The 24,936-nt window shown below is 45.4% G+C and overlaps 1 protein-coding gene across 1 annotated transcript in view; it reads left to right on the top strand.

Moving 5' to 3' along the window:
* Nucleotides 1-5,402: 5,402 nt before the first annotated feature.
* The window catches only part of CNBD2 (cyclic nucleotide binding domain containing 2), a 38,884-nt gene continuing 19,350 nt past the window's right edge, over nucleotides 5,403-24,936 (top strand). The window contains exons 1-4 of the mRNA XM_015407509.1: nucleotides 5,403-5,477; nucleotides 10,403-10,528; nucleotides 18,919-19,082; nucleotides 22,849-23,005. Of these exons, the coding sequence (XP_015262995.1) occupies nucleotides 5,403-5,477; nucleotides 10,403-10,528; nucleotides 18,919-19,082; nucleotides 22,849-23,005 (522 nt within the window). The remainder of the gene's footprint in view (nucleotides 5,478-10,402; nucleotides 10,529-18,918; nucleotides 19,083-22,848; nucleotides 23,006-24,936) is intronic.

Genomic DNA, 24,936 nt, shown 5'->3' with positions numbered 1-24,936 from the left:
GATGATGAAGACGGCAAAGACCTTACAACGAAGAAAGGGCAGTGCAGTATTTAATACAGGCTCCCTCCGCTGTTCTGTGGGAGACAGCCATTTTGATTTGGTTCTCTGCCAATTCCAAGTCAAGCAATTCCCCTCTATCCTACTGTGGTTTAGGTAATATACAAATAGCTTATTGTCGTCAGTGTTTATACCTGTCTTCCAAAATCAAATCCTTGATTATTTTTTTCATCAGCTCCACATAAACCCTGTTCTCACTAACTTTTCTGAAACGTTCGACTCAATCTGGAAACTTGAAGTTGATTGAAATTTGCCCTGACAGTTGTAGCCATGGATTTGAGAAGAATGAGACTGATGATAAGGCTTTCAGTTTTCAGAGGAAGCTGGGTAGAGACTGAAAAGGAAAATACCATAATCCTACCAAAAGGAAAAGTTGCCAGCAAAATTGTTAGCACGAACAACAAGCAGCAATATACATGGTGTTGCGGAGGAGAAATCTCAGGACGCCTGCATATAACCTTCAGGCCAATTCGTTCCTCATTCTGTGCCCCTTGTTCTGAAGGCAAAACAACCAGTAGATCACAGTAGTGAAGAGTAGATATTATGGAATTGGTGGGTGACTTTTCAGCAGCAATCCCTTTTATTTTGTGCACTTTATCCTTCACATTTATTGAAGCATATAAGATGAAAAGCTGACTACCAAGTTGTGTGTATCCATATTACGATGCTGTAGAACAGAACTTGAAAATCTGTGATGCTTCTGACAATGCAAGAAATATATACAGTGGTCCAATCCATGATCCAGGGGATAAATGGAGTCTCCTGTGTATTTTCACGGAATCCGGCTTCAGGAATGCAAGGCACTGTGGAACATCAGATGTTAAGATTCTTATTCAAGCAATGAGAGAGATTTCCCCTGATGTTATTATTGCTCAAAATTGTGGATCCAGATTACGAGCTGTGCGCCAAGCAGGATTCTGAAGATGATACTCTTATTTGAACGACTATGCGTGACAGGAATCTAATGTTTTAACGTAATTAAAATTGGATTCTGCTTAACAGTATACAGAAAGTGCTTAAAACGAGGAACTTGTAGCTGATTTGAGTTGCAGCCTGTACAGATGTTCACTCAGTTATAAACCTTGTTGAGATCAGTGGGATTTCTGGCTATGGGTAGGGTTGATTGACGCAGTGGGTGGGGGCCCCTGATATGGAGATGCAAGAATTCTAGCTCTCTTCCTCATCCCCCCGCCCCCACGGTGCTTTCTGACTCCTGGAAATGTTATTTGAATCAAGTTTCCCATGGCCAGAGGAAGCTTATGGATGGATGGGAATGAGAGGAAGATCCGGATCCATCAACGCATCACACTGGCGGACTGCTGGATGCATCCTGACGTTTTGTGTACCCTGCACATATAGAGTTCCTCTGAACACAGGAGTCCCCATTGACTTCAGTGGAAACAGCCAGAATGCAGATTAGTGTCCTCCAATGATATGAATGGAGATGGCAATCCAGGGGCGGGAGGCCCGTGTACTCAAGAGTTCCCGTTCCTGAAACGAGTTGCCCACTTGAAGCAGCGGCAAAAGATTACAATGGTGCTTTTGCTTCCGAAGTTATGTGTATTTTTTTCATGATTCTTTTGCGATTATAACTTAAATTGGAGGCCTGCGATGAGGATATGCTCCTCTGTTGGCAAGTGCCATTACTCCTCATTGGATACCCAAGTCTCCACTCTTTCACAGTCTTGTTAATTTGGCACTTAAGTTTGAGAAATCCAGTGAGACTCAACACATAAAAGGAATTGGCTTAAACTGATTCACCCTACTTGCCATGTTGATCAGCTCCACATCTTCTGAAATTAGAGAACCATCAGAATTCCGAACATATGTTCCTTCAGCAAAAGCGGTGTTACATAGAAACTTATTCATCATGCACCGGAAAACTGGAGAAATGCAAATAAAACCGTGGTATCTGTTTATCTTAAATGAAAATCTGCCATAACTTGCAGCTGCCCTGCACGCAGAGGAACTGTTGAATATATTTGAAATTAGCAGAACAGTATATGGAGATGCCTCTTATTCTGAGGACCCATTAAAGGCTACCGGGTCTAGATCCAAAGTGCTGTGTAACTTGATGGGTCACAGAAAGGCTAAATTTTACTAAGTGCAGTTTTCTGGGTAAGAATGCTGCACTGTTGGAGGAAGCTGCACTTTGGTGGAATTATCTTTTAGTGAGTCTCTTGGGGTACCGGGACTCTTTTCAAGTCTGGTCCTGGGAAGTCTTGCGATAATCAGCAGTTGTGGCAGGGCCTAGTACAGGTCTTGCATTCCTTCACTGTTAGTTTTACTATGTGGCAAGAAAGAAGGTGATCGGCTTAAGAATCTTCCATGATCTTTTTATGTTGGAAAATTCTGAGGCATCTGGGTACTGATGGCTAACAGGACAAAGATATTTTGGTTAACTGCTTTTCCTCGTTGTCTATGAGGAGAAACTACTACAGTATGTAGAAGGGTGCCATCAGTATACTGTTTTGAGGTTTTCTAGAGCATTCCATGTGTCCAGAATTGCGGCTATGACTTTTGTTCAGTTTAAGGAAATGCTTTGAAAGTTGGCGCAACAGTAAGTAATTTACAGCTATCTTGGACTGCTTGAAAACAATAGAAACTAAAACTTACAGAGATGGAATTTCAAGTTTTCATCCAAGTTTGTATCGTAGTCCCCTCCCATTTGCAGATGCCCATAATTATTGATTTTTTTTCTCTGTCTGCTGTTAAAATCATGGTTTTCAAATTTAAATTCCTTTGAAATTATGTCCTGATTCTTAAGACGCACAGTAAGGACTCTGGGGTGTGGCCAGAGCGCTGACCTTTTTGTCTCCCCTGAATTACCAGCCTTACTTTTGAAATTATGGTCATACAGATGAGAAAAGTTGCTGAAGTCTCAACTGGATTAATTACATTCCCAAAGCGGGTCAAAGAGAGGCAGACCACATTCTCTCATGGTCTCATGAAAAACCAGCTCTGGTTCCCATTGAAATCAGTGTCACACATATTCTGCTCCATATTTAGTTATGTTGTCGTGAGCTTACATAAACAGTTTTGTTTGTGGCAGGGATTCAGATACTGACTTGTATCCTCCCCCTTGTTTCCAATGATAGAAGGGCTTTACTGTTGTCAGAAGGGGCAATTTCTGCCAATTTACCCCTCCCATTGCAGACCACCACCCCCAATCATTGCCAGCGTTGTTATTTTAAAGGACCTGCTGACCCTCCCTTGTCCAAAATTTGGAGGGGCCAAATAAGAAGCAGCTAGAGGGGGGAGCGGGAGAGTCCCCTTCCATGGTATTTGCAAGTGAATCGTGCTGAGCGTGAGTTTCTGTTTCCATAAACTTGTAATGGAACGAGCTGTTTGATAACCTTTTCATCTTTATGCAGTCTTCCCATGGAGATGGCCACAGTTTGCAAGGAAAATAAGGTGCTTGTGCTAACACTGTAGCTCACATATAAAGGAACCCTTGTCCACTGTTAGCAGCATCTAACCTCAAATCCGGAGGACCAATAACAAATTTGTGCCATAAAGAGAGACGCTTGATCGTGTGAATATAAACATGGTTCAGCTTGCACAAATTTAGAGACATTTGTGTCACGTGCACTGTATGTTTCATATTAAAATAAAGTTTTGAGACTTTTTTTACCAAATGTGCCTGTGTCTCTCTCTCAATGACAACTGAAATTAGTTAAATAAAACACAGCGTAATGCCCACCTTGGATACGGATTAGTAGTATCCCAATGCTAGCAAATGAGCACCTTGGACTGAGGAAGGCTGTGGGTTGCCATAGAAATCTGAGATTTTTCTCATTACATCATATCCTTTCTCCTGAGAAAGAACTTTCACATATGTTCTTGCACTGTCTCAGATTTATTCTCTTTTGTAGCAACATTTCTACTCTGCCCAGTTGCCTTGCTTAGGATGTTTTAGGCACTTCTGCTCAATATAATCACCAATCAGAACTGACGGAAGAAAGGGACATTTATTCGTCTTGGAATCTGAAGCTGAACTGAAGAATATTTGCCTTCAGTGAAAACCTTTCCTGAAGAGCCTTGCTGGAAAAGAAAATCACTGATTCATAAAAGCGTAGTAGTGGATACTGGCATACAGCTTGGTTGAGGTTCTTGCTGGATCCCAACCCACTAAGAGGCCTCACAGCTGCCAGTTCTATCATTTTATTCTCTGCTGGGTAGGGAAGGCATACTGCACTAGGGCAGATGTTAAAGTGAGCCCCTCAGTGCTAGTGAGTATTCACTCTGCTCCTCTTCACCTTGAATGTCAAGACAAGGCATTTAAGCTCTCCTAGATTTAGGGTCCACAAAACTGCTGCCAGTTCTGCATGGAGTCTTCCCTCCCATAAATAATTTCAAACCTGTCTGCAGATCACAGATCTACTCTTGATTTCCATGCATAGTCAGTCCACTTTCATGCTGCTTGTTTTCTTGAGCGGATTTTCCATTTTTGTCAGTTTATTTTACACCATTTACATGCAGTTGACGCCACTGCAGGCATCAATTTTAATGGTAATATTTCCACTGAATTTTATTATTATGGTTGGGGGAAAGGATGTCTGAGGTTTTGTCTCAAGTATGGAGAAAACCATAAAGGAAAATTAGGACCCTTTCTCCCATTTTTCTGAAACTTTTAACAATAGTGAATAATCCTTGAATATGTAATCAAAATGGCACAGAGAATAGGCATTATGGCTGCAAACTTTCCCCTTGAAACCAATAAAAACAAAATGAGTCCATTCATTTTGATTCCCATTCGTTTTCATTTCCAAAGTAACAAACATGAGTGTGTAAGGTTTATTATTTTATCATTCATGGTGAAAAGAATGCATATCCCAACTGTGCCCTGATCGGAAATATTTGTGCGCTGGTACCAGTAGTTAGTGGCAACGTGTTCGTTGATGACGAAGAAAACATGGCACATTTGAATCCCAGTGGGAGATGTGACCTGTTTGGGAATGAAATCACTGAAGGATCGTGGAGGAACACGGAGGAGACAAATGACTTAATGGGAGCCGAATTAAACAGGAGTGGCACCTTCAAGATTAACAAAATGTGCCCTGACCTGGATAGCCCAGGCAAGCCCGATCTCATCTGATCTTGGAAGCTAAGCAGGGCTGACCCTGCCAAGTATTTGGATGGGAGACCTCCAGGGAATACCAGGGTTGGGAGGCCAGGGGCAGGCTATCAAGCCACTTCTCTGAACGTTCTCCATGCCCCAGTTGGACTCACCAGAAGTCACCATGATTTCCACACACAAAATGCAAAAAAAACCCCAACCCCAAAATAGACTAATAAAATGTATCCCAGCCTATGCTTTCATCAGTTGGAGCTCGATTCATCAGATGCACAAAGTCTTCCTCTGTGAGGCAGAAGCATTTATAGTGAAAGCTGCAGATAACTGCAAGACGTGGGGGAAGGTATGTTACACAGGGAGGCCAGTTTAAAGCAATATCTAATCAAAATTGGCCTCTCTGTAGCATCTCCCCAGCCCTATGGTTTCTATTCTCTGCAGCTCTGGTATAAATGTACACTTCAAAGCATCTAATGAAGTGCGCGCTGACTCACAAAGGCTTATGCAGGAATGAATTTGGTTAGTGTCTAAAATAGCTTTTAAGAGAGACGAAATTGACTTGAGAGAGGGGTTGCTTCCCATGGTGTGTTGTTGAGTCCCACCGTTGCCTCTGCATGTACCAGAGATCAAGAAATACATCACAAGCCTCAATTTTTTTTCACACCGGCCTTCCATTTTCCAAAGATATTACTTGTTTCTGAAAAGAAATGTGCTCTTTGTATCAAAAGCTTTGGAAGGGATTCTCTGCATTTCGCTTCTAATTAGATGTATGTAGCGATAAATACTACCTTAGACTATTGTTTTTTAACAAATGAAAAGATCAGGTAAAATTTATTGAGGATTGACTGGCTGAAACTTTCTCTACATTTGTCTTCAGAGGCCATGTGCCTCTGGAACCAGATGACAGAAGCAAACAAGACAGGATAGCTGTGAAACATATCTGCCTCGGAACATTCTAGATCAACTGGCTAGTCATGACTGCAAGTGGAATGCTGACGTAGATGGACCTTTGGTTGGACCCAACGGGGCTGTTCTTACGTTCTCTCAAGGAAAAGAATGGAATGTAGATTCCCTTTCTTGAGATTGTCAGTGGTTGGTTCTAGAACAGTTAGTTCTGATCCCGTCCCGTTAGTTCTGATCCCGTCACAAACAATCACTGGTCACAGAACTGAAGGCGTGCAAGAGAGGCAACCACAGGAAACCCCTTGCCATGAGCGGGAGTACCCAATTTATCGCCTCTACCAGACTAGCCATACGTCCTTGGCTTAGTGAGTGATGTGAAGAAGAAAAACTCCTTCAACCTGGAATAAGCTTTTTCTAACTTTGGGGGTGGTGGATTTGCCTGTCTTTTGTCACATCTACTGGTCATTGCTCTTGCTTTTGATTTGAGCAGAGGTCCATCAGTGGCTCTTAGCCACAAGGTATAGATGGAACGCTGTGTCTGGGGCAGTGATGCTTCGTATTCTTGGTGCTTGGGGGGGAGGGGTCACAGTGGGAAGGTTTCTGGAGTTCTGGCCCAGCTGGTGGACCTCCTGATGGCACCTGAGTTTTGGCCGCTATATAACACAGAGTGTTGAACTGGATGGGCTGTTGGCCTGATCCAACATGGCTTCTCTTATGTTCTTATGTATGCCACGTGACAAAACTCCATTTCTCAGCTGTTCTTACTAGAATCTATTCTCCCTTGATGCTCTATTTATGTTCGTTCTTCACAAAGCAATGTTTATTTTGCTTTCACACATTTCCTACCTGCCCCTCTGAAGAAGCTCAAGGTGAAATCCATGATGGTCGTCTCCCCTAATTTTAGCCTTACCGCAACCTGTTGACTTAGGTCAGGCACCAGTGTCTTGGTCAAGGATCCAGCCACATGCAACAGGGATATGATCTGAGGTCTCCTTTGTTAAAGTGCAACACTGACCTCTCCACATAGACTCTCTGTATTGGTATAGCCCACTGTTTCGTTTTTCCCCTTCTTCTAAGGTATTTGTTTTATCAAAGGATTTGCACTTTAATGTTATGGTTCCACAACAACATTCCCAAGAGAGCAACATAAAAGAAGGATTTTCTGTATGTTCTACTAGGGGTTCTTTCGCACAGATTAATCACAAATCACCCTGGTGTGGGAGTTGCGGATTAAGTTATAGTGACCGTGCACCTAAAAGTCCAATAGTCAACGTTAGCCGGGAACTCAGTAGTTGTGGGCAGGACAATGCTCTCTATGTCTCTTCATCCTAGCTTAGATAGCTAGGAACTCTTACGTTTCATGTGCAGTATGGAGTGTCTTAACAATTAGGGATGTATATTTCCATTCTGAAATAATAAGCCTCAATTGTTCCTAAGCATCAGGGTCATAATTCCACTGTTCACAGCTAGCTCAATCAATGACCTACCTACACGGGAGACACCCCAAGTAGGCAGAAAAATAGGACTTCTTAAATTAAGCAAGAGAAGAAGGAAACCCCTTTCAAACGATGGAATGCTGAGCGCAGCACAGAAATGTATGCCTACATTCTACCACCCCTTGGTTACCCTTTCAAAGAAACTGTTCAGTGATCATCATAATCAGTTGAAAGTAAACCAAGGTTTCTACATGACAACTCTTTCAAATGCTGACTATAATCTCCGCTTTTTCATTGAGGGCTTGTCAATATGCAGTCGGATTTTTCTTAAGATGTTTAAAAAAACGATACGATGAGGTGTGATTTATTTAAAAGAGTCCAGCTGTTGCAAAAGTCAGTTTGACTGAGTACAGCATTGTGGTTGTTGCTGTTGTTCAGTCGCACAGTCGAGTCCGACTCTTCGTGAACTCATGGACCACATCACACCAGGCCCTCCTGTCTTCCGTTGTGCTCCGGAGTTTGCTCAATTTCATGTCCGTTGCATCGATAGCACTGTCTAACCATCTCATCTTTTGACGTCCCCTTGTTCTTTGACCTTCAATCTTTCCCAGCATCAGGGTCTTCTCCAGTGAGTGCTCCCTTCTCATTTGGTGGCCAAAGTATTTGAGCTTCAGCTTCAGTATCTGGCCTTCCAGGGAACAGTCAGGGTTGATTTCTTTTAGGATTGGCTGATCTGATCTCCTTGCAGTCCAAGGAACTCTCAAGAGTCTTCTCCAGCACCATAATTCAAAAGAATGTATTCTTCGGCACTTGGCCTTCCTTATAGTCCAACTCTTGCAGCCATATATTACTACTGGGAATACCATTGCTCTGACCATACGAACTTTTGTTGGCAGGGTATAGATACACCTTGTGCTAATCCAAGGTTGCCAACTCCAGGTTGAGAAATACCTGGCTATTTGGGGGTGGGGCCTGGGGAGGGTGGGGTCTGGGGGGAGACACCTCAGCCAGGTAGGATGCCATAGAGTCCACCCTCCAAACTTGCCATTTTCTCTCGGGGAACTGATCTCTGTATTCTGGAGTTCAACTGTAATTCCACAAGATGTCCAGGTGCCACTGGAGACTGGCAACCCTAACCTACAGAGTAGCTACAAAATGCCCATGGCTGTAGCCGCAAGGGGCATGTGTCCCCGTCCAGAAACATCCCAGACCCTTTCCCTGACCTTTCAGCCATTCATTACAGAAAAATAGGGGGAAGTGTTCAAGCTATATTCTATCCCCTTCCTCAGTCCCAAGCATACTTTCTGTAGCCTTCATTCTTCCCGATCCATGATTGCAAAGGCGCTGGGATAACTGAGAAGTATTAGAACAAGGTTTGAGTCCAGTGGCCCCTTTTAAGACCAACGAACTTTATTCAAGGTATAAGCTTTTGTATGCAAGCACACTTCTTCTCTATTATATAAATCATTTCATATAATGCAATAATGTATTTGGTTACCTGTATTTATGTTGGAGTTGTTTTGAAGTGAACATACAATCTCTGAATGGGGTATATGATCCAGGTAAGGCCTCCTCTTTGGAAATATAGCTGGAAAGGCATAGCCATTCCTCTGCATTTAGACAGTGTGCTACACGTAGATTTTTAAAACAACTTGAATGCATGTATCTAATTTTGTTTTATAGGATATAAACGAACTAAGCATGTTTACCAACCCCAAGGAACTAAGGTATGTCGTCTCAGTTTTTTCCTTCTTAATAAGAGCAACGTCAAGGGCAGACATTCGTAGCAGAGAAGATGTTCCCTGCTCTCCACCCTGCACAGAAGTAGCTGTTCTCATAGGGTTTCAAATTCATATCTTTGGTGTAACGACACAATGCAGATTATACTGGAAAGATTATTTAACAGAATGATAATCATTAGAGGTATGATTGAGGGTGGTCTTCCAGAGCAGGATGAAAGCTAGACTGAAGAAATAAATCAAAAGCGATCAACGAGGGAGCAAAAGTACACCTCACATCAAAGTACCAACCGAAGCTTCCTTCTTTTTTCACAAGGAAAAGAAGCTTCATGGATGAAAAATACGGATTGGCAACTTGAGTGGGTGTCCATAACCTTCCCTTCCTAGCTGTTTTTAACTCGCCCTCCCCGTTGCCCTCAAGCCCTCCACCTGCTGGGTTTCATAACCATGTAAAATCATAGGGTTGCCAGTCTCTTAGATATATCATTGAATGTCTACAGATATTCTTGAGGGCAGAAGTCACTTGGTTGTATCTAAAGCAACAAACAGTACAGGCATCAATTACAAATTGAGGCTAAAATAAGTTACTTCGTTCAAAGATTTATTGAAGAATGTATCATTCTTTAAAGCTTACTTTTTTTGTAATTAGTGTGTTGGTTTGAATGTATAACTGTTCTTATGACCTTTATGTATATTTTTATTGTTATATTTGTTTTATTGTTTTAATCCTACCAATAAAATGTTAATCAGAAAAAGAAGAAAAAAGTAGCCAGAGAGATCACGGGATTGGTAAATGAAAACAACAACAATAAGAATCGTGATATAATTACGAAAAGTCAATTCAATTCAAGTGGCCCGAAAACTCACAATCCCACAGACAGGTGTTTGAGCAAGCCTGTCTGTGGATTCGTGACTTTTTGTGCTACTTGAATACAAGAATAAGAAAGACGCAAAGAACGTCATCCAATAGCCATAAAGCAGGCCAAGGCTAAATTCTTGATGTGCTGAAGAAGTTAGTGCTGTTCATCATGTATGGTTTTAAGCAGTTAGAAGTCAGTGCTGTTTCTGGGCTCTGAGTATACAACTGGGTCTCTCTGTGTGCGTGTGCGTGTGTGTGTGTCCCAGACGGGTAGAACTTCTTCCAGTCGCACTGACCCCCTATGATGTTCTGTTTGTGCTGTGTTCTTCCGAAGACTATGCAGAAACTCATGTGGCAACTCATTCTGAGGATGAGAGTATGCAGATTTTTCCGGGATGGGCTGAAGGGATTCTCGGGCTTTCATCTCATAGAGCAAGAACTTACCGCAGACATTGAAGAAGTAAGGAATTTTACAAGAATGAACTTTAAGTTGTTGTTTGTTGCTTTAATTACTATGCTTTCTGTCGTTCATAAAGTAGGGATGGTTGCCCGAGACTTTAGGACATAAACCAGCAGATTCACGCAATCTTCAAAAATGATCGTACAGATATAAAGACCACTCTTCCATGATATGACCTGGAGGATCTCTCTCCCTCTCCCCCCCCTCTCCCTCCCTCCCTCTCTCCTGCTCCCTCTCCCTCTCTTCCCCCCCTCTCTTCTCTCTCTCTTTTCCTCTCTCTCTCCCCCTCTCCCCCTCCCCATCTCTCTCTGTATATGCATACAGGGATGTACACCTGGCCCTGAAACTTTGTGGTAGATGATACCGTTGTATCTGCACTTTACCACAGCCATAACGCCATCCTTATGGTAATGGTTTTTAATAATTTTATTGTGTATTCGATATTGATTTTATATTGTTGTTTCAACTATCGTTTTCTTCATTGGCTGCCCTGAGCATGCCCCAGCGGGGAGGGCAGGGTAGAAATCAAATACATAAAAATGATAAGGAAGGTCCGGAGGGGGAGGAGTACTATATTCTCTCTCGCACGTTACTGTGCAATTTTGTGTTTCTGAAGTGCCTCTAAGCCTTTTCTTACTCATCATGTTTCCCCCATCTCAGATCTAGAGTTCTCAATCTCCAGGTGGGGCCTGGAGTTCTAAATAAAAAAAAAGGTGTTAATTTCAAAAACGGTAACACAGCAGAAAACGTCAACATATTACACTTTTCAGCAACTAGGAAGAGATTAATTGCCCTGAGATCTGAAATGGGCCTAAGGACCCCATCTTTTGGGGGGTACAAGGAAGAACCTAGAATAAAAGCCTCTGCTAGTGTCCAGGCTACAGAGATCAGTTCCCCTGGAGGAAATGTCTGCTTCGGAGGGCAGATTTGATGATGTGTCATAGAGAACACATTACTGCCGAACACCCTCCCCTCCTAAAACGTCACCATCTGCAAGTTCCGCCCTCCAAATCTCCAAGAATTCCCCAGTCAAAGTTGGCAACCCTGTCTCAGCATGGGTCTGTTTTTATCTTTACACAGAGAGTGATTAAAATGTGGAATTTGCTGCCAGAGGATTTATTGATGGCCACAGGAATTCCAGCTTTCAAAGGGGATTAGATAGATTCATGGTGGATAGGTCTGTCAGTGCCTACTATCCATGCTGACCGGGGGGAACCTCCACATAAGCCTCTGAATCCCAGAGCCAGGAGGCAACATCAGGGGAATGCCTCGGCCTTTGTGCCCTTTTGTTGACCCTCCAGACGAACTGGTTGGCCACTGTGTGAGACAGGATACTGGACTAGATGGACCACTGGTCTGATCCAGCAGGGCTCTTCTTATGTTCTTAAGAAGACCTCGGCCTCTGTGCCCTGTTGTTGGCCCTCCAGAGGAACTGGTTGGCCCCTGTGTGAGACAGGATACTGGACTAGATGGACCACTGGTCTGATCCAGCAGGGCTCTTCTTATGTTCTTAGGAAGACCTCGGCCTCTGTGCCCTGTTGTTGGCCCTCCAGAGGAACTGGTTGGCCCCTGTGTGAGACAGGATACTGGACTAGATGGACCACTGGTCTGATCCAGCAGGGTTCTTCTTATGTTCTTAAAATGGCTTTGGCCTCTATGCCCTGTTGTTGGCCCTCCAGAGGAACTGGTTAACCACTGTGAGACAGGATGCAGGACTAGATGGACCACTGGTCTGATCCAGCAGGGTTCTTCTTATGTTCTTAAAATGGCTTTGGCCTCTATGCCCTGTTGTTGGCCCTCCAGAGGAACTGGTTAACCACTGTGAGACAGGATGCAGGACTAGATGGACCACTGGTCTGATCCAGCAGGGTTCTTCTTATGTTCTTAAAATGGCTTTGGCCTCTATGCCCTGTTGTTGGCCCTCCAGAGGAACTGGTTAACCACTGTGAGACAGGATGCAGGACTAGATGGACCACTGGTCTGATCCAGCAGGGTTCTTCTTATGTTCTTAAAATGGCTTTGGCCTCTATGCCCTGTTGTTGGCCCTCCAGAGGAACTGGTTGGCCACTGTGTGAGACAGGATGCTGGACTAGATGGACTACTGGTCTGATCCCGCAGGGCTCTTCTGATGTTCTTATTTATTTATTTATTTATTTATTAGACTTTTACCCCACCCTCCCGCCGAGGCGGCTCAGGGCGGCTTACAGTAGTTTAAAAACCAGTATAAAATAACCAAATATAGCTTATTAAGATTAAAATTACAATTAAGACAATTTGCATGCCTATTTATTAGGTTGGGTCCAGACTAAATTGACAATTTTCACTGATTACCACTTCCTGCTGCAGACCACACTTATGTCATTACATATGATCACCTGTTTCCCAGAATCAGCATTTCGTGGAGTTCTGTAGACTGCAGTAGAAAGGCGGGGGATGGGACGGACACAGAATAGTTCCATTCTGCTACTGGGAAATGTAGTCTGACTCTAGCATATTGGGCTGGCTGGGTGGGATCCAACAAGCCCCTTAAGTTGGAGACTGGAGGAAGGCCTCAGACTTGAGCCAAAAGGAAAAGTAGGGCATAAACATTTTAAATAAATGCATAAATGTTATTCAGAGGAGTGGTAGGATAGGGTTATGATCCAACTCAGTATCTGGACAACAAACTTCAAGCATCTCATGAAATTGACTCTGGCCTACGAAAGGCTATGACTCAATACACGAGCAAGGACTTTTTAAAGAAATTAAAGTCAATCTGTGTAATAAAAGTATTTAAACAATTAATAATAAATAAGGACTTCAGAGTATTGGCTTTTGGTAGAATTTCTAATGGCTAATTCTCTTTAATTTTTAGGACAGGAGGTATTACAACGTTGCATTTGACTTCCATGAGTTCACCGTCTCAAAGGTCTGGACAAGTTGTCTCGTGTTGTATTTCATCTATAGTGAGGGATACCAGGGAGGTTATTACTCTGTGGTTCAACATAGCCTTTGGCATGGTTTATTACTGCTGAATGTAAGCATGAGTCATGTGACGAGGGTGGCCATTTGCCTAGTGGCCACAGGCCATTTCCCACCCTCATTCCCTCACCTTCATTCCCTCACCCAAAGCCAGTCTGGTGTAGTGGTTAAGAGTTGCAGGACTCTAATCTGGAGAACCAGGTTTGATTTCCCACTCTTCCACATGACACCGGCTGGGTGACCTTGGGCCAGGCTCTGTTCTCTCAGAGTTCTCTCAGCCCCACCTACCTCACAGGGTGCCTGTTGTAGGGAGAGGAAGGGAAGGTGATTGTGAGCTGCTATGAGACAAATGAGGCCTGCTGGGTGACCTTGGGCCAGTCAAAGTTCTCTCAGGACTTTCTCAGCCTCACCTTCCTCACAAGGTGCCTGTTGTGGGGAGATGAAGGGAAGGGGATCGTAAGTCGCATTGAAACACATGAGGCCTGTTGGGTGACCTCGGGCCAGTCACTGTTCTCTCAGGACTCTCTTAGCCCCACCTGCCTCACAAGGTGCCTGTTGTGGGGAAAGGAAGGGAAGGTTGTAAGCTGCTCCAAGACTTCTTCAGGTAGTGAAGGGCAGGGTATAAAACCAACTCTTCTTCTTCCTTGTTGGCAGAAAAATTGAGATAGAAGACAATGTAATCAGTGATGACTTTCTGGGAATCTTCCCTAATCTCTCTGGTCCTTACCATATGTTCCCTATGGCCTTTACCTGTAGAGATTGAGGAAATTTGTAGAGCATAACCTCAAAGAAGTAGTAGTAGTAGTAGTAGTAGTAGTAGTAGTAGTAGTAGTAGTAGTAGTAGTCTTTATTACAGCCTACAAGCCATACAAACAAAAAACAATCAATTATTAATAACCCACAAAATCCCAGTTACAATATTCTTCCAGTTCCATAACCACAAATTAAAATTTTAAAAACATAACATTTACACATGGGACATTCATTCAGCTGGTATTTTCATAGCAGAAAACAAAAACTTGGCAACAGAGACTGTCATTCCCGTCAATAACATTTTAGTTTCCTCTGATCGAAGTAGGGACGCCAGCCTACAGGTGGGACCTGAGGATTCCACAGAATTACAGCTCATCTCTAGACTATAGAGATAAGTTCCCTTGCAGAAAATGGATGTTCTGGAGGGTGGATTCTGTGGCATTGTACCCCACGGAGGTCCCTGTCCTCCCCAGGCTCCATCCCCAAATCTCCAGGAGTTTCCCCACCTGGATCTGGTAACCCTACCCCTCATCCCCTGCTGGTGGCCCAGGGGGACACATCAACCTTACCTCAAAGTGATGTAACAGCCAGCAACTAGTACCCCCTACCCCACCTGGAAGTAACTTATTCCAAGTGACACTCTAGGAATTTCCCCAGTGTCTATGATGAAGACCATAGAGATCGGTAGAATTCCTAGAAGGGCACAGTAGAAATTATATCAGCCCTCCCAACTCCACATGCCTCAAGGCTTGTCCAAAAAACCTCCACGATTTGTCAGAGCAGGGCTGACACTGCTTCATTGAACACCGGTTCTTTCTTGACAATTTGCATTTTCAAGTCTGCCCCCATGGAGCTGATACTCCCAACAGCTTGGTATTCAGCACAGGCATGAAATCTTCCAAATGGAGTACAAATCAGCTCAATGTCCCCACTATGATAAAAAGGTGGACAGATCACATGCATGATTTTGTGGGGGGGTTGGGGGAATGGTTTTTTTGGGGGGGTTGTTTGTTTGTTTGTTTGTTTGTATCATGGGCCCATGCACCTAAGGCTCATGTTGTTTGTGTAAAGTCCTGTCAGATCTCAGCCGACTTATGACGACCTCAGCAAGGGGCTTTCAAAGCAAGTGAAAAGCAAGAGGTGGTTGGCCATTGCGTTCTTCTGTTTCGGCAGTCTTCCTTGGCGCCCTCCCTTCCAAATATCAACCCGGCTCAGCTTTTGAGATCTGATGAGATCGGGCTATATACCATGCCGCCTTCCCTCCTAGGAAGGTCCACCTTACCAAATATGTAGACTTCATGTTGAGGTCATGTGAGAGCCGACCTTTAAGATAGATCGTTCTCATAGAAAACCCCCCCTGTATATGGAAACGAATACGATCCCTGTCCATATTATCCTTCGTACACTAATGCTTTTCTCCCTGTGTTCAAGAGAATAAATAACGCATGTGAGAATTAAAAAACAGTAGAGCCACTCAGTCAAGAGTTGGAGGAGGTCTTATAATCCAACCCCCAATCAATACACTTAATATAATGCATCCCCAACAGATGGATGCCTAGCCTCAATGTGAAAACTTCCAGCAAAGGAGAGCCCCCCCAGCTCCCGGGGGGGGGGGCATTCTTGAGCTGCTCTGAGGGTCGTTGGGGGGAACTTGAACATCACAATCTGAAGCAAAATACTTATTTTTTAATTTGCTTCATTTATAACCTGCCTTTCTCCTCAGTGTGGTATCAAAGTGGTTTCCATTCTTCTCTTTACCTACATTTTATCCTCACAACTACTCTGTGAGGTAAGTGAGGCTGAGAGAGTGTGATTGGCCCGAGTTCACCCACTGAACTTCCAGGGCAGAGCGAGGGTGTGGCATGCTGTTTATTTGGTGTGTGTGTGTCTGTTTTTACTTTAAAATTACTCTTTGTATATAAACTGGGTAGTTTCTGCTGCCACCAGGAATTCAAAATTCCAAAAATCTCTCTCTGCTGCTGGTAATGTTTTTTTAAAAATAAATTTCTAATCCGTTCCGCTAATTGTTCTATTGCTATTATGAATATAAGTGGAGATAGTGGGCATCCTTGTCTTACTCCTCCTTGTATGGGAAATGCTTGTGAGTGTTCATTGTTTACTCTTACTTTCGCATTCCCTCCTTTATATATCTTCTGAATTGCCTGAAAGAACCCTTTCCCTATCCCTATTTTCTTCATTATTTGCCATAAATATTCATTTGAAAGAGTGAAAGAGTGTCAAAGGCTTTATACACATCCAATTTTAATAGTCCTATTTTCTTTTGTTGGCCATGGTATAAGACAGGATGTTTCTAATGGGGTGTGCTATATTTCTACCTTTAATGAACCCATATTGATCCCCTTTTATGATTGTCGGAATTACTTTCTTTAGTCTATTTGCCAGTATTTTGGCAAAGATCTTGTAGTCTTGGTTTAGGAGGCTTATAGGTCTGTACGAACCTACTTCTTCTGGATCCTTCTGAGGTTTTAGAATCAATATTATTTCTGTTTCTCTCCATGTATCAGGGACCTTCTTCCCTTTCAAAACTTCATTAAATACTACCTGCAATTCGGGTTTTATAATCTCTATCATTTCTTTGTAGAATTCGCCTGTAAAACCATCTAGCCCTGGCGATTTGCCTTTTTAAAATTCTTTTATTACGTCTCTTATTTCCTTAACTGTAATCTCGCCCTCTAGTTCATCTTTCCCTTCTTTCTCCAAGGGTAGACTAGTTGTCTCCTGAAACTCTATTGTGTCTGCTGCTGGTAATGTGACCTAGGGTCTGGGCATTTCAGAGGTTTATGTGGCCCTGAGGAAGGATTTAACTGAAATCTGGGATTTACTTAAACAAAATTTGATTTATTGATTAAAGAACAAAAATAAGTTGCTGGTTATCTTTAACTGTTTTGGGAATAAAGAACTTGTAAATATAACATGGTCAGTATCACACACAGTCCTTCTGACACTAAAATTCCACACCATTCTTTCATGTGGGCAGCCACACTGGCTAAGCTCTTTGTCTTATGGACTCTCAAAACTTTATAGTCACACAGACTCTCCTCATAGCTCTTCCACTCTTCACGTTCCAAGGACACATACACAGAACTCTTTAAGTTTCCACACAGAACTCTGTCATATCACTCACTGAATTCCCTCAAGACACACAAGGATTCACTCAGAACAACTCCTTCCACACTCTCAGCACACTTGTCTCCCTCTATCACTCTCCTTCCAGCACTGCACTCAAACCAAACATTTAAAGACACACACTCACTAAAGCAAGGAATCATTACAGAGGGTTTAAACCCAGCTCTCCCAGATCCTAGTTTGACAATCTAACACAGGGGTGTCAAACATGCGGCCCGGGGGCTGAATGAGGCCCCCGGAGGGCTTCCATTAGGCCTGCAGTGGGCCATCTCCTGCTTCTAGTTCTGCTGCTGCTGCTGCTACACCATAGCTTGCTTCGCCAGACTCTCTTAATCACTCAGCCATTTCATGTTTTAACCTGGGTCCTAGACTCAGAACTTTGAGCATGAGATTTCTGTGGTGAATGTCAATAAATCAAAAGTAGGTTTGCAGCTTACAGAGTTATTGTTTTAAGCATGTTTTTATTTTAAGTAAAAAAACCTTTGTGTTTGTGTCCTTTATAAAGTTTATATCTCTGCTACCTGGCATTACATTTTATGACACACACGGCCTGGCCCAACAAGGTCTCATTTATGTCAGATCTGACCCTCATAACAAATGAGTTCGACACCCCGGATCTAACCAATAATTTTCTGACTTTCAAGATGGTGGTGGTGGTTGTATTCTTTTTTTTTAACACAGTGATTGGATTCACCCTGTAGGTCTTCTATTTAGGGTACTTAACCTCCAGGCTGGGCCCTGTCAGTCTCCTGGAAATACAACTGATTCCTAGATAGGGTTGCCAGCCTCCAGGTGGGGCCTCGGGATCTTCTGCTTTTACGACTGATCTCCTTCTGACAGAGATCAGCTCCCCTGGAGAAAATGGCTGCTTTGAAGGGCCTTTCCCTTCCCCAAACCCCACCCTCTCCTGGATCCACCCCTAAAGGCTCCAGGTATTTTCCAACCCAGAGCTGGCAACCCTACTCCTAGATGACAAGAGATCAGTTCCCCTGGAGAAAATGGTTGCTATGGAGGGTGGGCCCTATGGCACTGTGCCCTGCTGAGGTCCCTCCCCATACGACTTCCTCCCCAGACTCTGCTCCCCCCCAAAGCTCCAGGAAGTTGCATATTGCACGTCCTGAGCTCTTAGCAGTATTTCATTGTGTTCGCTACCATTGTTGCATCAGCGCAGGGATATCATCTCTATACTACAGTTGTTTAGAATCATAGAATCATAGAGTTGGAAGGGACCTCAGCTAGTCCAACCCCCTGCACAATGCAGGAAATGCACAACTACCTCCCCTTCCACAGCCTCAGTGACCCCTGTTCCATGCCCAGAAGATGACAAACAAAACCCTCCAGGATCCCTGGCCAAACTGGCCTGGAGAAAAATTGCTTCCTGACCCCAAAGTGGTGACCAGCATTTCCCTGGGCGTGTAAAAAAGGGCCACGAGAACTAAGCACTGAGGCAGCCCTTCCTGCCCTCTCCCTCTCATGATCTGCCTAAGTTCATAAGAATTTACTGTAGGAATTGTCTGGTTTCTTTTCAGGATCATTTTCCTTTCAAAGCAATCCAGATAACCAAGAAGCCGCCTGAGTGGAGGACTGAGGCTGAAATAAGATATTTAAGAAACCGCTTGCTGGCCCTGAAAAGTTTCCTCGACTACAGTCCAACTCTTCAGTATCTTCTGGCTAAAGTGGTTCGCTTTGAACGGTACATTTTAAAAGACACGCTAATTGCCGCGTGGCGATTCAGAATGTGTCCTTTTAATGAGCTAGACACCTGACAGCTGGGTAGTCATTGATTTCTTTCTCTTTTTTTGCTGTCAAGTCACCGCTGACTTCTAGCAACCCCGTAGGATTTTCAGGGCAAGAGACGTTCAGAGGTGGTTTGCTGTTGCCTGCCTCTGCATCATGACCCTGGTATTCCTTGGAGGTCTCCCATCCAAATACTAGCCAGGGCCGACCCTGCTTGGCTTTTGAGATCTGACCAGACTGGTCACTGGACTAGCCTGGGCTATCCAGGTCACGGCAATTCATTGAATAGACTAGTTTAATTAATGTTTTTGTATCCAGTTGTTTTCTAGACAGCTGATGCGTTGAATGCAATTTCCCCCCTAGATTAAATTCACTTGATGTTCAAAAAGATGCAAATGCATTTTTTCGCTATGAGCTTCTAGAATAATAAATAGAATGACGACAACAATAATGATGGCTCAAACAATTGGTGCTCCTTACAAATGCAGGTTAATTAAAGTTGGGGGCTCAGGAACTGGCTTGTGCTTCCTGGGTGATGATAGTGGGCGATTCTGCATCTAGCATTCGCTCCACATTTTCTCAACTGGGAGGGGAAATGTGCAGCTCAAAACCACATTCAAACACCCCGGGGCAACACTGTGCTGACTGCAAAGTCACCCCCGAATGGCCATAAATCTATGCAGAAGGTACCATAAAACCCGATGATCAAAGAAAGCAAAAGCAGCCTGCAGTCTGGAGGCTACCATAAAACCCAATGATCAAAGAAAGCGACAGCGGCATGCAATGCAGAGGGGGGTTTCTGTTCCAAGGTGGGTTTGGTAAAACAACAGAGGGAAAAGCCAGTGCAGAATCAGTATTGACCCACCTCCTTCAGCCATAGCGTGGCTGTACCAGGGAATCTCTGGGCATCCCATTCCTCACTCCTTCCTTCCTGATGATCATTACACATACAAAATGTCGCGGATAAAATGACAGCGGGAACAACAGCGCAGCAAGAGGTCAGTGTGACCGCAAAACATTGTCCGGGGGACGGGTGGGTGTACGTGTCAGAATCAACAGCAGAGGTCGATTCGGGGGGGATCGCAGGGGATCGCAGTTCCCCCGGGTGAGGTGCGGGGGGCGGGGCACATGACGAAGCCCCACCCCCTGCTTCCAGCCGCCCCACTACCGGCCCTCATTCAGCCAGGAGGAGGCAGGAGAAGAGGGAGGGTAAGTTGCTTCCTCCCCGCCTCTCCCCACCCCTGCCTGCCTGGGGCCAGGGAGGGCCTTGGTGGGGCTTCCTCGCACTCCTGCCGGCCTTGCAGGTCCACCGCCGGGCCTTATGATGTCAGGGGGTGTGGCATATGTTAATGATTTATGCTAATGAGTTCCCCTAGCTCTTTTTCTACGAAACGACGCCTGATCAACAGGACATGGGGCCCTCCCTGCTTTGAGGGATGTAGAGCAGAGCATCCAAGATGCAGAGTAGAGCATCCAATATGTGTAGATTTCAGCCCTTCTTATGGGAATCACTGTAGTACATTAACAGAGAAACTAATTCCATAGTTTCTGCATGGCCTAAGAGCTTACTGCCAAATCAAAGCTATGGATACACAGATGTGTTGGATATTGTAAAATAAGGAGCGATGCTTCAGAATTGTAAGTAAAATATGTAACAGTGTGGAGTGGCCATCCCTTATCGTCCATAATTTGGGAGAAAGTTTAAGCAATTTGTAATTTTGCCCCTCTAATTAGGCTTGCCAACCTCCAGGTGACCAAAATCAGTTCGCCTGGAGAAAATGGCTGCTTTGGAGGCACTGTATGGCATTAAAACCTGCTGAGGTCCCTCCCGCCCCAAACCCTGCCCTTTCCACCCCCAAAATCTCCAGGTATTTCCCAACCCCGAGCTGGCAAGCCTAGAGGCATGTTTGGTCCAACTTACATAATAGCAACCTTGATATGTGATTTCTAAAGCTTAGGAGACCTGGCCCATATAGAAACTGAATAATGTTTGCCTGTTAAGAAATTGCAATGAGACTTCCTGTAATGGCTTTTTGTTCCTGAGGAAGGACCAGAAGTCCGAAACACTGAACAATACCTAGGAAAAGTGTTGATATTTATTCCAGACCTCATTGTTTCCCTTTGAGAAATTTCTATTCTGGACTTTGTTCTTTCCCTTTGGGATATTGTGGACTTTTGTATTTTCCTATGATGGATTACATGTGTTGAATTACTTTTGTGTTGAAGTCTCTTTTTGTAAACTTTTGTAAACTTTTTTGCAGTACACAGTTGTTATTTGCTGTTTTTTGGTCATTGTTTACTGTGGACTGTATTGTTGTTGTTGTTGTTGTTGTAAGCCTAGTGGTAAGGCACACTGTATGGTGCGGGAACCCGCTCTGTACTTTCCCCCTTTACATACAAACAAAGCAAATGACACTTCTGTAAAATGTATTCATTTAACTAAATACCTCCACAGTACCAGCCTCCAGGGGGAGCCTGGAGATCCTCCATGATTACAAGCGTTCTCCAGACCACACAGATCAGTTCCCCTGGAGGGTGGACTCTGTGGCGCTATTAGGGTTGCCAGTTCCTCCCTGGCCACCGGCAGGGAATCGGGGGGGGGGTTCGGGTTGCCGGATCCAGGTTGGGAAACTCCTGGAGATTTGGGGGTGGAGCCTGGGGAGGATGGGGACCCCAGTGGGGCACAGTTTCATAGGCCCAATCTGCATCTAGCATTTGCTCCGCTGTCTTACCTAACCCAGGCTGGAGCAGAATTTCCCCTCCCTATTGCATGCCACTTTCACTTTGATCTGTTGTCAGATTCTATGGTAGCCTCCAGACTGCATGCCGCTCTCACTTCCTTTGATCTCTCGGTTTTATGGTAGCCATCGGCATATATTTAGGGCCATTTTATGGCCATTCAGGGGTGATGTACAGAGGTGACTCTGCAGTCAGGCGTTGGCCCAGGGTATTGAGCCGCATCTTTTTCTGTTCCAGTCAGGCCCGTAGCCAGGGTTTTTTAAAATTCGGGGGGGGGGGCTTTAAATAAGTCAGGGGGCATTCCGCACACACCCCTACATCCCCCCCCAAGGGAGTGCCTGGGCTGGATGGGAAGTCAGGGGGCCTTGGCAGTAAGTCAGGGGGCCAGGCCCTGAGATGCCCCACTGTAGCTATGGGCGTGGTACCAGTGTGGGTTTGGTAAAACAGCGGAGCAAATGGTAGATGCAGGTTGGGCCATAGATTCCACCCTCCAAAGCATCGATTTTATCCAGAGGAACCTTTGTCTCTACAGTCCAGAGATGAGCTGGGATTCCGGGGGGTCGCCAGGTCCCACCTGGAGGCTGGCATCCCATGTTATACCCCGCTGAAGCCCCTCTTCTCCCTAAACTCCATTATCCCCAGGCTCCCTCACCTAAATTCCAGGAATTTCCAAACCCAACGTGGGCAACCCTTCACCTAGTCTTGTCAGCCTCAAGGCGGGGCCTGGAGATCTCCCGGAATTACAACTGATCTTCAGACTATACAGCTCAGTTCTCCTGGAGAAAATGGCCGCTCTGGAGGGTGGATTCTAAGACATCATACACCTTTGAGGTCTCTCTCCGCCCTCCCCAGGCTCCACCCCCTAAATTTCCAGAAATTTCCAGACCTGGAGCGGGCCACCCTCGGCAAAACCCTGGCTGAGGCCTCCCACTTCGTTCTAATTACTGCTCACTCGAGTGGGTATCTGTGTTCCTGCCTTTCAGATTTGGACGCAGGAGAGTGATTATCAAAAAGGGGCACCTCGGGGGCAGTTTCTACTTCATCTTTGCTGGCATGGTTGCGGTCACCGATGACGAGGATGGGAGCAGCGCCTTTGTGGAAGCGTCCCCAACCGTCCTTCGGAGAGGTTCTTGCTTTGGCGTGAGTGTCATCTATAGCCGCTTGTGTCGAAACAGATTGGAAAATGATGTGTTTATTTCCCACCTCTCACGATGAAGGATGCCAGCCTCCAGGTGAGACCTGGGGATCCCCTGGAATTACAGCTCATCTCCAGACTACAGAGATCTGTTCCCCGGGAAAAAATGGATGCTTTGGAGGGTGAACTCTGTGGCATTGTATCCCACTGAGGTTCTTGTCCTCATGAACACATGAAGCTGCCTTATACTGAATCTGGTCCATTGAAGTCAGTATTGTCTCTTCAGACTGGCTGTGCTTCTCCAAGGTCTCAGGCAGCGGTCTTTCACATCCCCTACTGCCTGGTCCTTTTAAATGGAGATGCTGGAGAGTGAACCTGGGACTTTCTGCATGCCAAGCAGATGCTCTACCACTAAGCCACATAGGGTTGCCGGACCCCTGGTTGGGGCAGGGGTTCCCCCGATTTTGGGGGCTCCAATCTCCTGGTGGCCAGTTGGCCAGCAGGGGAAGCCCCACCCCTGAACAGCTCCCTTCTGCAGCATCAGCATGATGATGTAACCTGGAAGTGGGTAACGTCATCATGCAGCATGCACGCTTTGCATGCACGCTGGAAGATCCAGACTCGGAGCCGGGAGCCCCCCCGCACAAATTCACTGCCACAGGAGGTGGTGGCAGCTACAAGCATGGACAGCTTCAAGAGGGAATTAGATAAACATATGGAGCAGAGGGACAGCTTCAAGAGGGAATTAGATAAACATATGGAGCAGAGGTCCATCAGTGGCTATTAGCCACAAGGTATAGATAAGAACTCTCAGTCTGGGGCAAGTGATGCTCTGTATTCTTGGTGCTTGGGGACTTCCAGCGCAACCCGGTGCCGGTCAGAGGAGTCGGAACCTTCCGGGTGCAGTTTAAGAACTTTAAAAGGAACCTGGATTTAATAGTGGTCGAGGGCAACCTCGTCAGCTTACTGGGGTGGGCCTGGTTTGAACCCCTGGGCATCACTGTTGAAGGAGTACAGGCGTGCATGACCCAGGACTTCAAAGAGATTTGCTGCGAGTTCCCCGCCGTTTTCAATGACTCTCTGGGCAGATATACGGGCCCCCCCGGTGACCTTGCGCTTAGATCCCTCGGTGGCCCCGATAAGAATGCGAGCCAGGACGGTTCCGTTGTCGGTTAAGCCTAAGATCGACGAGGAACTGGACCGCCTAGTAGCACAAGGCATCCTGGAGCCAGTCTCCCACGCGGCGTGGGAGACTCCCATAGTCGTGGTTAAGAAACCAAATGGGGCAGTCCGCATCTGCGCGGACTATAAATGCAAGTTGAACAAGGCGCTACAGGACCACGCGTACCCGGTCCCTGTAGTCAGCCATGTTCTGGCCATCTTGGGCGGGGCTAAGATTTTTGGTAAACTGGACCTCGCCCAGGCTTACCAACAGTTGCCCGTAGACGAGGCAACTGCGGAAGCGCAAACCATAGTCACACACCGGGGGGCATTCCGTGTGAAGCGACTGAGCTTCAGAGTGAGCGTGGCACCCGGCCTGTTCCAACAACTCATGGACTCCCTCCTTAAAAGGATTCCCGGCATCACCCCCTTCTTCGACGATGTGTGGATCGCCGCCGCCACGCCCACTGATTTCGCCGCCCGCCTTCGCTCCGTGCTCAGCCGTTTCCAGGACACTGGGCTGAAGGTGAACTTTTTGGGATTCACGGTGGACGCTGAGGGCCTCCACCCAACCCGCGAGAAAGTAAAGGCGACTGTGGAAGCGCCGCCGCCGAAGTCCAAAGCGGAATTGCAGGCATTCCTCGGTATCCTGAACTTTTACCACGCCTTCCTCCCCCACAAGGCGGCGGTAGCAGAACCCCTCCACCGCTTGTTGGACAAACAAGCCCCTTGGGTGTGGGGTCCCTGTCAGGCCACCGCGTTCCGGAACGTAAAG

The sequence above is a fragment of the Gekko japonicus genome, unplaced genomic scaffold, assembly GCF_001447785.1.
Source record: "Gekko japonicus isolate JY-2015 unplaced genomic scaffold, Gekko_japonicus_V1.1 scaffold870, whole genome shotgun sequence".
NCBI classification, from domain to species: Eukaryota; Metazoa; Chordata; class Lepidosauria; order Squamata; family Gekkonidae; genus Gekko; species Gekko japonicus.
This window is presented reverse-complemented; position numbering and strand designations above follow the sequence as displayed.